Below are 14271 nucleotides of genomic sequence, written 5' to 3' on the forward strand. Positions count from 1 at the left end.
AGGACCACACAACCACAAAGGCAAAGCGGTCACAAACCTAAACAATCAACCAACAATAAACTTTAATGTCTTATTGCTAATCTTCGGGAGTTAGAACTACATCATCAAACATTTTGAGATGCTTCTCCTTCGTGCCGTACCAACAGCACTCCTGTTGAGCAACTGAAACTAAAATACACAATTGGTCTAAGGTGCTGATCATCAACAACAGGCTAAATACAAAGAGAAAGAAATTGTGTGATAAGTAACTGTCTGATGGACCAAAGCTACAGGGAAACTTTGAATTGCAAAATTTGGCTGCAATTCAGAACATACTTCATCATGCTGCAAATGACACTTGAAATGGATTGACAATGTCATGATGCAGGCATACCATTTATCTTTTTTCTGAAAACCGATTCATCGATGTTTGTATTTCTTCTAGTGTTCGCCCCTTTGTCTCTGGTACCAGCTTTGCAACAAATAGAATGGTTACACCAGATACGCATGAAAACATGAAGAAAGTTCCTGGAAGAGGGAAATAAGATGAAATGTGTGAGACTGTCTCTCTCATTCCAGTCCAGACAGAATTAGGAAGAGAAAACTTTGTGGCATTACCTGCTGAGTTCCAATCCATTAGGAAATTAAAAGCATATGAGACAATCCAAGAACCTAACCAGCTAACCAATGTTACTAGGCTACCAGCTGAGCCCTTCATGTTTATGGGAAATATCTGAAATAGAAGTCAACATTTACAGAAGATGCCACATGTATGCAATGACTGAAATTAGCTTCTAATATTTCAGTTAAAATTGTGGAGATCATGCTTGTGAAACATAACCTACCTCTGACATTATAACCCAAGGAATTCCTCCCATGCCCAATGAGAACGATCCTGTAAATACCTGATTATGGGTTTCAAAGAGGTTGAGCAATACTTTAGGTCTATTGGCACATTACAAAAAGAAAATTGGAGAAAAACAACTTTCGAGATTCAAGTCCAGTTGCATTACCAGTACGCCAACAAGCGCCAAGATGGGAGTGACCTGCTTCCATTGTTGAAGGTTCTACACATGGTAGACTTGGTTCTCTCAAGAAACAATTAAAAATTACAATAAAATTGAAAGAGGACTAGATCGTGCTCTAGACGGAACCTGCAACAAGAATGACAACCCCACAAGGAGGCAACCTAAGCATGTTCCTGTTGAAGATACCTGTAAGAATTATCAGACTTCAGTACTAGATTTTCATTTAGTATTATTATCACTACATAGACCAGAATTCTCACTCTTCTTTGTTCTTACCAGAAGAAGTGGACGTCTTCCAGATTTATCCATCAAAATTACACCCAAACCGGTCATTGGAATCTGCGGAAGAGAAATTAGAAATACAATGAGTAGGAAGTAATAAACAGAAGCCAAATTGGAATTACACTGAGAGCATCAAGCACCTGAACAGCAACCATAGCTAAAGTCCCGATACTATCTGAAAATCCTGTCATAAGCCATAGATTCATTTCATTCATCATCTGCTTTCTTTTGGCTCTTGTTAGATAAATGAAAGAAGATCTAAAAAGGCCTTTCACATACCAGCTGAAATGAATATAGTACTTGCATAAAAGGCAATGCCATTAACCCCTCCGAATTGTTGCAGTACCATAAGGCCAACTCCTACCTAACACAATTATAAGTTATGATAATAAAAACAGAAAGGCAGGATGTCACAGAAGGGACTGATTTAAAAGCTCACTATGAGGGAATACGCATATCTTCTTTGAAATAAGTCAAGAATGCTTGCTTCTGAAAGCCGCTTCAGAGTTTCTGTATAGTCCTATAAGAGAATACAAACACATATTAGTCCTTTTTTTTCATCCTACTCAAAATACTGGTTGTTTCCAGCAGAAGCAGAAGAGTTACTGTGTCATTAATTTACTGTTGTAATTCAAAACTTACTCTAATCTCAGATTTTTCTTGAGAAATATCAGCATTCTTCCCCCTAAGGTTCTGGAGAGCATCTTCACACTTTTTCTCTTGACCAATCTTTGCCTGAAAATGGGCTCACAATCAAGCATGTCAAAAGTTCCTCAAGTTTTCCATATCAAAGGACAAATGTTGACATTATTGGGGAAACCATGTTTATATAATTAACCACATGACTCACCAGCCATCTAGGAGACTCTGGGATGAAGAATAGACCTAAGATCTGTATAACACAAGGAACAGTTCCTGAATTTTGGACAAAAGAAAACACTGTCAATTACTTCGGTTTATATTTCTCCTGGTTTTCTTTTTAAATCCATTGGCAGGTAGATTTTTTTTTTTGCGGTATCTCACTGGTATAGAGTCATTTTTAAATCATTGAGGAAGAGCAAGTTACCTATGAGAGCCAAAGCTCGCCAGTTCAAAAAAGGCCCCGATAAGATATGTTAGTGACACACCACAACAAATCATAAACTGCAAAATCAGTGAGAAATAGTAAGCAATGAGTGTATATCTAATGGTTTCCAAATTTGTAAATCATGATGCTTATGCTTACCTGATGAACTGTTGTAAATCCTCCTCGCAGATTCTTTGGTGTTATTTCTGCTATGTATATAGGCACCTGTTTGTTATTGAAACATAAAAACTTTTACCTGGAACTTTAATAACAATCTCTTATGAGTTGCATACATTCCTAACAAAAATTACCACATAAGAAAGAAGTCCCATTCCACATCCTACCAACAGTCTTCCAAGCTCAGCCCACCAAGCAACCTTTGAAGAAGAACAAAAGTTGAAAACATGAGCTGAAACCAAGAATTCCACTTTTTTGAATATAAAGAGCAACTAAAGAGAGAAACCATGGAAAAACCTTAGAGAAAGCTATGGCTAGCCATCCCAATATGCAGAATATCTCAGAAAAGGCCATTGCCTACCTCCCAAAACAACCCGAATTGAGCAAAATTGAAGAGATCAGTAGTTGGTTTGGAGTTAAAATATTAGAAAATTTATAGAAATAACAAAAGGGTAATGGCAGAAACTTACACCTCTTCTACCTATGTAATCTGCTATTCTCCCACTCACTACTGCTCCTATCATTGCTCCAATTGTCAATATTGAACCAAAAACCGAGTACTGCAAAATGGCTAGTGCCCATAAGTTGAAGTATAAAGAAGACATATACATAACTACATTGATGTATATACATACATACATGTTCCCTTCCTATTTGCTGCCATTATGTAATAGGCTACATAACATGATAAGATGAGCAAACATAAGATAGCAGGGTTTGGGGATACATTATCACCAAACAAGAGAAAGAAACAAAGGGGGCAAATTTTCTAAAAATCCATACAAACCTCAGCCACAGTGAGGCCCAAATCATCCATGACCCCAGACCGAGCTGGTGAGGAATATCCCACCTGTAAAACAATCATACACGTGGCAATGGCTCAGTCCACTAGTAAACCAATCAAAGGGCTAGAAATATTTCAAAGACACACCAACGACCATTTGATCCCATGCCACTACAACAAATTTTTAGTGTTGAAAACAGGGTCCAAACAGAGCGCGCATATCATCAGATCAGACACAAAACTCAAACTTACCGCAGACCCAAAAACATAGGAACCAGACACAGCAACCAGAGAGCTGAGCACAACCATGGTCGTGGCCGACGATGAGAAAGTTCCACTTTGTTGTTCATTACCAGCACCACTGTTTTCACCTCTACCACCATAGCCATAGACTTGAGATTCAGAATCAATATTTTTGACAAGCAGAGGATTTGATAATTTTCCTTCTTCTATGCTTTCCCTGCCCATATTTTTTGTTTTGGGTACTTCCCTTCAAATCAAAACCAACAAATAATATGGAACTGAGAATTGGGCAGAAATATGCAGAAAACAAGAAAGAGTAAAGAGATGTGGAGATAAAAATATGAACTTGGGGGCTCTGTTGTCGTATTGTTGAGGCCTTGTTCCATGTAATGAAGTAAAAGTTGTCGTTTTCTAGTTTATTATTCTTTGGTTTATCAAAGATCATCACTTAAGACAGTGAACTCCTCCCTGTAAAGGTTTTGTCTTTTTTTCAGGTTCCTATCTGGTCACGTGACCCCTGTCCATGGTCACGTGCAAAAATATTAGGCCACTAAAGGAATAAAAGAAAAGAAAAAGCCATTAAGCCCAATTTGGTTCGCGAAAAATATTTTTAATTGAAAATAATTTCCCATATCCTAATACTTCAAATTTCAAATTAATTGCTCTGTTTTAGAAGCAAAGCGCGTGCCTTTCTTCTTCACCCTCCCGCGCACTCTCTCCCTCTCCCGCAATCTCCCAGCACCAAGTTGTGAGTCCAAGCAAACTGCAAGTTTCTCGGTTCGTTTCGTTTATTTTGTTGGTGCATTTCTCTCTGTCTTGTCTAGCACGTCAAACGTTTGCTCTGCAAAGCAGCCATGAGTTCAGACTCTCCAATCGAACCCACAACGTATGACCTTATTGTGATCGGAACAGGCCTCCCTGAAATAGCCATTGCCGCCGCAGCCACTGCTGCCGGAAAAACCGTCCTCCAAATTGACCCCAACGACTTTAACGGCAGCCACTTTGCCTCTCTTCCCATCCATCAATTCACCTCCTTCCTAAATTCCCATTTTACTGCTAAAAACCCTACTTGCAGCGGCCATGCTCATGATCACCATGATTTTGTGGCCTTAGAGCTCATCCCACGGCTACTATACTCCGACATTGAAACTACCAACTATGCCCTTGAAATCCCTTCTGCGGATAAATTCAACATTGACCTTGGCGTGCCCAGGCTTTTGTTCCATGGTGACAAAGCCACTGACTTTATTATCAAATCCGGTGTCGACCTATATGTGGAAAATGGGATCTTGAAATTCAAAAGCATCGATGGAGTTTGCGTTTTTTATGAGAGCAATGGGAAGTTACATATCTTTCCATATTCAAAAGGAGAAGTATTTGTGGACAAGAGCCTAAAGATTGTTGAGAAGTCCAAGTTGAGGAGTTTCATCAAGCTTGTTCAGCAGTAAGACGAAGAATGGAGCCAAATTTGTAGTGAAAGTTTCAAGATTTCGGAGGAGGATTTGGAGATCCCTTTTGTTGATTTCTTAGATGGAATGCACTTGTCAGCCAAGATTAAGTCGTATGTACACATTGATCACTTCAATTTTTATTATTATTTTTTTCTATTGAGTTTTTTATTTCTTTATTTGCTTTGGATTAGATGTTCTGCTGCTAATTTTTTATATTTGGAAATTGGAATGTGCTGACAAAAATTTGAACTTGCTGTCATTTTTTGCTCTGTAAAATAGGTTTTTTCTGTACATTGCCATGATAGATTATGATGAAGAAAATTTCAACTTGGAAGTTTGTAAAAGTAATCTGAAGACAAGAGCTGGGATAGAGTGTTTAGCACTTTACGACAAATCGAGGTTAGTTAGTTAGTTTTCTCCTCTCCGTTTTCTGCTCAGTAATTACAGTTTATCTAATGAATTTTCAGATTTTATGTATTATTGTTGTGGTGATGTTCTTCATTGTGCTTGTTCTTCTTCTCACAAGGTCTGAAAATGGTCCTGGCCCTTGGATTTATCCTAAGTATGGTCATGGGGATTTATTAGCTTTCTTTGGCCGTCGTGCGGCTGTTAAAGGTTGCATTTGTGTAAGTTCAAGTAGAAGTATCTGTTTCTTGTTTTTCAAGGAAAAACATCCTACATCATTGCTGTCCTGTACATACTTCTTTGCACACATGTACCCTTTATTGTTTACTTATTTATTTTGGGCCAATTTTTTTGGTTTTGCTTACCACTTTCTCTTAGTTCTTTTGAAAATTCTATCATGCAGGCTATGCGAAGGCCAGTGACTGCTGTGCTTATGGACAAGGTATAAGAGTGAATATACTTATCGATAAACTAACATGTGGTTCCTGAAAGTTGCAAACTAATTTTCATATGTAAATTGGCTTGAGAATTTTGCAGGATAGTGGGAAATATAAGGGTGTTAGATTAGCTTCAGGTCAGGATTTGTTTAGTCATCATCTAGTTTTGAATCCAGCCTTCACCGTCCCCTTGGCACCAGCTCCATCTCCACCAGACTGTCTGAGAGAAGGCCTTCAAGGTTTAAGTCTTAAAGATACTAAAGGAAAGGTGGCAAGGGGAATATGCATCACAGCCAGTTCTGTGAAGCCAAAAACATCAAACTGTTTGCTTGTATATCCTCCTAGAAGTAAGACTTAATTTAGGGTATGCTACTGTACTTTGTTGAGAAAATAATAATAATAAAAAGTAATCATTTCCTTTGCTTTCTTTTCCTCCCTAGCTTTGTACCCTGAACAGGATACCTTAATCCGGGTTATCCAAATAGCTGGTGCAGTTCGGGAATGGATGCTTGTCCAAAGGGCATGTCTGTTGATGGCACATTCCGGGTTATCCAGACAGAAGGTGGCAGTTTGGAAGCAGATGTTTGTCCAAAGGGCATGTATGTTTATGTTAAATATAAAAAAATTATGCTCAAGAAATAAGCTCCCCACTCTCTTGAAGAAGCTATTAAATTTTGACCTTGTTTACCTTGGTGTGTCTTCAGGTTTGTGTTGTATTTTTCTGCTTTATGTGATCATGAGGAACAAGGGAAAAGGTTGCTACATGCGGCCATGAATTCTCTTCTCACACTTCCTGGTCCTGGAAATCCTGAAAATGGTTCCACAGTTAAAAGTGAAGATGCACAAGTGAAAGTGAAACCTAACTTACTTTGGAGCACATTGTATATTCAGGAGCTGTATATGGTGTGCCACTTATGTTGGCTTTAATTTTTTTTGCACTCTACTTTGTTTCTCAATAATTTTCTCGCATTGATTTACATGCAATTTTTGACTGCTTTTTACTCATCCCTCCCTTTTGATGTCCATCTATGATGATTTTTGTTTTTGTTCTCTGGTTTACATTGATTTCAGGAGCAACATGAACATCTCATTTCAACTCCCATGCCAGATGGAAATCTCAGCTACGATGGTCTGTTAGATGCAGCTGTGGTGGTATGATCATCTTTTAATTGGCATCATATTTTGTTTATAATGCTTCATTTCTTGTTACTATACATGGCTCGATATTCACCCTTATGAAATTTGGTGTTAATGCTTGAACTTGACAGCTTTTCCAGAAGATGTATCCAAATGAAGAATTCTTTCCGGAGACAACCTCGCCTGGGAATTTGGAGGATGATACTCCAATTAACGTAGAGGACTAAGAGTTTGTTTGTTGTACTCAAATAAGTGTGTACAGGTGATGCTCGTATTTCTTCCATTGTTCACCCTTTATATGGTGAGATAGAAAGAGGTTGGTACCAAATTTTTTCAAGACAAGTTTCAAAGTCTCTATGAGAAAATCTTTAAACTTTCAATCTTTCATTACCTGTGCAGAAAACCATTTGCAAACTTTTTTAGAAAAGGAAAGTCATCATTTTACAACTTTTGAAGGCCACACATTTCATCCATTCCAAGTCAGACAGGTGTAACTAATGTAGTGTAGCTACAACATAATCCATCAAGATGCATTTTTTACTTGCTTAGCCAAAAAACGAGATGCATTTTTCACTGTAGTAAATTGTTTACCCTCTTTAGCTAACTGCTTCACCTATATAAATATGTGTTGTGGGGTTTCAAAGCAAGTAGTTCAGTGCAAACAGTAAACACTAATCATTCCTGGTCCAGCTTGTAAGAAGTTTCAAGAATGCTTCTCCCATTGACCCATCAGCAGCATCAACTCTAATTTCAGGCGCACTTTACATGACATATGACATGTTGATGAAGATGTTACTGCAATCAAATTGTAAACCGAACGGATTTATATAAATATATTGATTACTAAAAAAAGCTTTGAATTAATTCTCTAGCAAAACACAACTTCTATGATCCTGCTACATTAATCTACCAACTCAACTTCTTCTCCCATATATTCGGGCATCGTTTGCCTACATTAGTAGTAGTACAAGATGTTCGTAATTTTTTAGTTTATTTTCAGAAGTATGATACTTTAACTTTCATCCTGGGCCTAAGTCAGACAGATTTTAAAGTAGGATGAAAAAGATAAAAACACAGTTTCTTTTTAGAATTATGGGGGAGATTTGACAATCCATTACAGACTCGAACATGGTGTAATGTAACTATGTTGGTACAAATGCATTTCTGCTTACTTACCAAAAGATGAAAGATGCTTTCTTTTCCTTCTTTTTTGCGCAAGAGTTTGTAGCTAAAGTGGTTAAGAGTTTTACCTCACCCGAGGTTCCAGTTTTGATTCCCCCTCCCTCAATATCAATTGTATCAAAAAGTTTAATTTTTTAAATGACAATTGAAGGGGATAAAACTTTTGATCTAACACATGTCGCCACTTACCTTCACCCCTTTAGCAATCAATACAACACAATCCAATAAGATGTGTTTTTCGCTTACTTACTAGAAGAGAAAACATGTATTCTTCTCTATATTAAACTTCTTATTATTACAATAGAAGGGAATCAAACTTTTGATCTACAACATGTCCCCACTTAACTTCACCAATTGGTTTGACCCCGAGATTTAGATTTCTGATCCTTTTAGCTAATTCCCTTTGCAATCCATACAACACAATCCAACAAGATACATTTTTCACTTACTTACCAAAAGAGAAAACATGATTTTTATTCTCAATATTAAATTCCTTGTTGTTACAATGGAAAGGAATCAAACTTTTGATATAACACATTTCCCCACTTACCTTCACCACTTGGTTTGACCTCGAGGTTTAGATTTATGACCCTTTTAGCTAATTCCTTTAGCAATCAATACAACACAATCCAACAAGATGCATTTTTAGCTTACTTACCAAAAGAGAAAACATGAATTTTTCTCTATATTAAATTTCTTGTTGTTACAATGGGAGGAAGACAAACTTTTGATCAAACACATGTCACCACTTACCTTCACCACTTGGTTTGACCCCGAGGTTCAGATTTTTGACCTTTTTAGCTAATTCCTTTAGCAATCCATACAACATAATCCAACAAGATGCATTTTTTCCTTACTTACTAAAAGAGAAAACATGAATTTTTCTCTATATTAAATTTCTTATATGAATCATAACTCATTTAGAAATTCATAAAACACAATCCACCAAAATGTATTTTTTCCTTACTCATCAAAAGAGACAAGATACATTTTTCTACGTATTTTAGATTTCTTACCTTTTTTTTTGGCTATTCCATAAGGGAGTCGAGCCCTTTGCCTAATCAAATTCTAAACCATTTCCCAACCTACCCTCTCCACTTTACCTAATTTCTTAGCTTTTTAACTAATTGCTACACCTATATAAATCTCATATCATTACAGGAACTTCAAGTACTTGAGCGCAGCAGTCAATTTCCTATATATTATATACATATCTTATACATTCCTCCTATCTAATTGCTAACTCAAAACGACATGGACAAGTCTTCATCAAAATTGGCTCTTCTGGTTGTGCTCATGGTCATTGCATCTGGTAAAATCTCTCATTCTCGTTTTGCCATGCTTGGTGTTTAAAATTAAGTTAAATTTGGATAACTCCCAAGATTCAATATCGACTAATATCACAATATTCTACTCATTATATAAGTAAATCAATAATTAATTGTTGGCAGGTTTGGAGTTATGTGCTGAAGCAAGAAACATCGCAGTCATAGAGCCTGATTGCCTCTATGATCCAGAATGTGCGAATTTTTGTTGTGCTAACCAGAAAGTAGAGGCGCATCACACCATTCCTCCTCCCCTTTCTTCCATGCCCGTGAACTGAAGTTAATTAATTTCAGGCACACATGACATAGTGTTGTTGCCTTGTTTGCTCAATAAAATTGTAAACCATAGTTTACAGAGATGATGAAGAATTAATAAAAATATAGCTGCTATATTTCTCTTATTAATTTATTTTTTATGATACAAGTGATATATGGGATGGGGAGATTGAACCTAAGGTATAACGATAAATGCTCTTAACCACTTGAGCAACAAACCTCTTGCATTAATTTATTTATTTTTAATACAAACAATAATCGGAATTCCTTGAAATTTATATTAGTAATTCATTTTAATATTTGATTAAAACTCATAAAGCACTTTGAAACATGAATCAATCGGGCTGATTACACAAGGAATAATAAGCATTAGGGCCTTTGTGAAAAAGTGAAAGTGAAAATAATAGGCAAAGACTTTGGGCCTCTCCCGTTTATGACTTCTATGAGGGCTTAAGCTCGACCCAATTATGGGTGACAAACTCCACAAACAAAAATATATATCAATCCATTCCGAGTGAGACAGGTGTAAATAAGTTGGGTATTGTAATGCATTTGATGCTTTCTTACCAAAAAAAAAAAAGGATGCATTTTTTACTTACTTACCAAAGAAAAATATGTAATTTTCACTGTATTAAATTTGTTACCCTCTTCAGCTAATTGTTTCACCTATATAAATATATACTATGTGGGATTCAAAGCAAGTACTTGAGTGCAACAAACAACAAACGCCACTACCAACATTATACATTTCTACCTTGCTATCTAATTGCTGACCAAAAAATACATGGAGAAGTTTGTATAACAAATGGCTTTTTTGGTTATACTCTTGGTTATTGCATATGGTAAGATATCTCATCCTCATCATTTACTTTGGCGATAATAATACTACATATATCGGTTAAATTTAGGCTTCAACGCTCCAGTGTTAGGTACCATAAGTTCAACCAAAACTTGAAAGTTAGAACCCAAAATATGGCATGTATCAAAACATTATGTATTCTAAATTAGCAACTATCTCATGCAAATGGATCGAAACTAGCAAAAATATCATGAAAACACATTAAGAATAAGTTGGTAAGTTTATAACTCAAATGCGTTGGCATGGTAGGTTTGGAGCTATATGCAGAAGCAATTAATGTGTCTTGATCCAGCAAGTTCATGTTTAAAAAATGCATTTGGTCAGTCAAGCATTGAAAAACATGCTTAGGATTCTGAAATTCGTGAGGTTGAATTTGAACTAAGTGATTTGTTATTGACTTTCTTTTTCAACTATGCCTCTTAGAGGATAACCTAATTTGTGATGATAACAAAATGATATTAATATTTAAATAGTATAGCCGGGCTGCTATATTCTTCAAATATATTCTAATATTTTAAATGTATAGCCGCATGTTTATATTTAACAAGTATAGCCTCGTGACAATACTGTTCAAATATTCATATATATTTAAAGAGTATGGCTATGCGGATATACTCGCTAAATATATTCTAATATTTTAAAAGTATATCCCAAAATGGTTTTCTTCTTTGTAATTAAGTAAATCTTAGCATTTTATAATTACTTTAATTAGTAATTATGTTTATTTCTTTAGTGAATAATTAGTATTTAAATATTTTACTAATTTCATAAATTACATAATAAATAGTAATGAATTGTTTTAGATTATTTTGTGAACTTTGTTTTTTATTTTGTTTTGTACAAAATTAGTTTTTTTTTAGCCTTCTATACCATTTTCATATAGCACATGTCGTCACTTACCTTCACCAATTGGTTTGACGCCGAGGTTTAGACCCTTTTAGTTAATTCCTTTAGCAATCCATACAACAAAATCCAACAAGATGCATTTTTCGCTAACTTACCAAAAGAGAAAACATGAATTTTTCTCTATATTAAATTTCTTATTGTTACAATCGGAGGAAATCAAACTTTTAATCTAGCACATGTCACCACTTACCTTCACCACTTAATTTGCGAGGTTTAGATTTTTGACCTTTTTAGCTAATTCCTTTAGCAATTACCATTTTTTGCTTACTTACCAAAGAGAAAACATGAATTTTTCTCTATATTAAATTTCTTATTGTTACAATCGGAGGAAATCAAACTTTTAATCTAGCACATGTCACCACTTACCTTCACCACTTAATTTGACCCCGAGGTTTAGATTTTTGACCTTTTTAGCTAATTCCTTTAGCAATCCATACGACACAATTTTTTGCCTTACCAAAGAGAAAACATGAATTTTTCTCTATATTAAATTTCTTATTGTTACAATCGGAGGAAATCAAACTTTTAATCTAGCACATGTCACCACTTACCTTCACCACTTAATTTGACCCCGAGGTTTAGATTTTTGACCTTTTTAGCTAATTCCTTTAGCAATCCATACGACACAATTTTTTGCTTACTTACCAAAAGAGAAAACATGAATTTTTCTCTATATTAAATTTCTTATTGTTACAATGGGAGGATATCAAACTTTTAATCTAGCACATGTCACCACTTACCTTCACCACTTAATTTGACCCCGAGGTTTATATTTTTGACCTTTTTAGCTAATTCCTTTAGCAATCCATACGACACAATCCAAGAAGATGCATTTTTGCTAACTTACCAAAAGAGAAAACATGAATTTTTCTCTATATTAAATTTCTTATTGTTACAATCGGAGGAAATCAAACTTTTAATCTAGCACATGTCACCACTTACCTTCACCACTTAATTTGACCCCGAGGTTTAGATTTTTGACCTTTTTAGCTAATTCCTTTAGCAATCCATACGACACAATTTTTTGCTTACTTACCAAAAGAGAAAACATGAATTTTTCTCTATATTAAATTTCTTATTGTTACAATCGGAGGAAATCAAACTTTTAATCTAGCACATGTCACCACTTACCTTCACCACTTAATTTGACCCCGAGGTTTAGATTTTTGACCTTTTTAGCTAATTCCTTTAGCAATCCATACGACACAATTTTTTGCTTACTTACCAAAAGAGAAAACATGAATTTTTCTCTATATTAAATTTCTTATTGTTACAATGGGAGGATATCAAACTTTTAATCTAGCACATGTCACCACTTACCTTCACCACTTAATTTGACCCCGAGGTTTATATTTTTGACCTTTTTAGCTAATTCCTTTAGCAATCCATACGACACAATCCAAGAAGATGCATTTTTTGCTTACTTACCAAAAGAGAAAACATGAATTTTTCTCTATATTAAATTTCTTATTGTTACAATGGGAGGAAATCAAACTCATATATGAATCATAACATTTTAGAAATTCATAAAACACAATCCACCAAAATGTATTTTTTCACCTACTCATCAAAAGAGACAAGATACATTTTTCTACATATTTTAGATTTCTTACCTTCTTCTTTTCGCTATTCCATAAGGGAGTTGGGCCCTTTGCCTAATCAAATTCTAACCCATTTCCTAACCTCCCCTCTCCACTTTACCTAATTTCTTAGCTTTTTAACTAATTGCTACACCTAGATAAATCTCGTATCATTACAAGAACTTCAAGTGCTTGAGCGCAGCAGTCAATTTCCTATATATTATATACGTATCTTATACATTCTTGCTATCTAATTGCTAACTCAAAAAGACATGGACAAGTCTTCATCAAAATTGGCTCTTCTGGTTGTGCTCATGGTCATTGCATCTGGTAAAATCTCTCATTCTCGTTTTGCCATGTTTGGTGTTTAAAATTAAGTTAAATTTGGATAACTCCCAAGATTCAATATTAACTAACATCACAATATTCTACTCATTATATAAGTAAATCAATAATTAATTGTTGGCAGGTTTGGAGTTATGTGCTGAAGCAAGAAACATCGCAGTCATAGAGCCGATTGCCTCTATGATCCGAATGTGCGAATTTTTGTTGTGCTAACCAGAAAGTAGAGGCGCATCACACCATTCCTCCTCCCCTTTCTCCCATGGCCGTGAACTGAAGTTAATTAATTTTAGGCACATATGACATGGTGTTGTTGCCTTGTTTGCTCAATAAAATTGTGAACCATAGTTTACAGAGATGATGAAGAACTAATAAAAATATAGCCTATATATTTCTCTTATTAATTTATTTTTTTATGATACATGCGATATATGGGATGGGGAGATTGAACCTAAGGTATAACGGTAAATGCTCTTAACCATTTGAACAACAAACCCCTTGCCTTAATTTATTTATTTTTAGTACAAATAATAATCGGAATTACTTGAAATTTATCTTAGTAATTCGTTTTAATGTTTGATTAAAACTCATAAGGCACTTTGAAACATGAATCAATCAGGCTGATTACACATGTAACAATAAGCATTAGGGCCTTTGTGTAAAATGCCCCTTATGCCCTGGGCAAACATTTCGCGATCCCGCTCCTAGTAATTGTCGAGGTAAGAATAACCAGTACACCAAAAGATGCGGTCAATACACCCCAAACCACATAACCCAAGTCAATTCGCGAGGATCATCGAAATAAGCAAGAA

At 35.4% G+C, this 14271-nt stretch overlaps 1 protein-coding gene, 1 long non-coding RNA gene and 1 pseudogene across 3 annotated transcripts; 2 read left to right on the forward strand and 1 right to left on the reverse strand.

Moving 5' to 3' along the window:
- Positions 1-38: 38 nt before the first annotated feature.
- LOC103344693 (sugar transporter ERD6-like 5) lies at positions 39-3899 on the reverse strand. Its single transcript, XM_008248310.2, is given in 19 exon segments — positions 39-507; positions 598-712; positions 825-884; positions 993-1046; positions 1134-1193; positions 1284-1346; positions 1430-1473; positions 1569-1653; positions 1729-1809; positions 1932-2024; positions 2140-2204; positions 2356-2386; positions 2388-2432; positions 2515-2580; positions 2667-2732; positions 2830-2889; positions 3003-3092; positions 3320-3382; positions 3569-3899. Coding segments are annotated over 19 exon segments (1488 nt in total). The 5' UTR covers positions 3785-3899; the 3' UTR covers positions 39-376.
- Positions 3900-4185: 286 nt separating this feature from the next.
- On the forward strand, positions 4186-7376 carry LOC103318585 (rab escort protein 1-like; annotated as a pseudogene). Its single transcript, XR_016125730.1, has 10 exons — positions 4186-5120; positions 5290-5409; positions 5537-5636; positions 5819-5857; positions 5953-6199; positions 6293-6340; positions 6415-6451; positions 6557-6755; positions 6924-7004; positions 7121-7376. The product of XR_016125730.1 is annotated as a rab escort protein 1-like (transcript).
- Positions 7377-9363: 1987 nt separating this feature from the next.
- On the forward strand, positions 9364-9897 carry LOC148921209 (uncharacterized). The gene is made up of 2 exons (XR_016123321.1): positions 9364-9483; positions 9623-9897. It is a non-coding gene; the product is annotated as an uncharacterized LOC148921209 (long non-coding RNA).
- Positions 9898-14271: the final 4374 nt, after the last annotated feature.

Source organism: Prunus mume, linkage group LG1 (assembly GCF_029339155.1).
Source record: "Prunus mume cultivar Tortuosa linkage group LG1, ASM2933915v1, whole genome shotgun sequence".
Classification (NCBI taxonomy): domain Eukaryota; kingdom Viridiplantae; phylum Streptophyta; class Magnoliopsida; order Rosales; family Rosaceae; genus Prunus; species Prunus mume.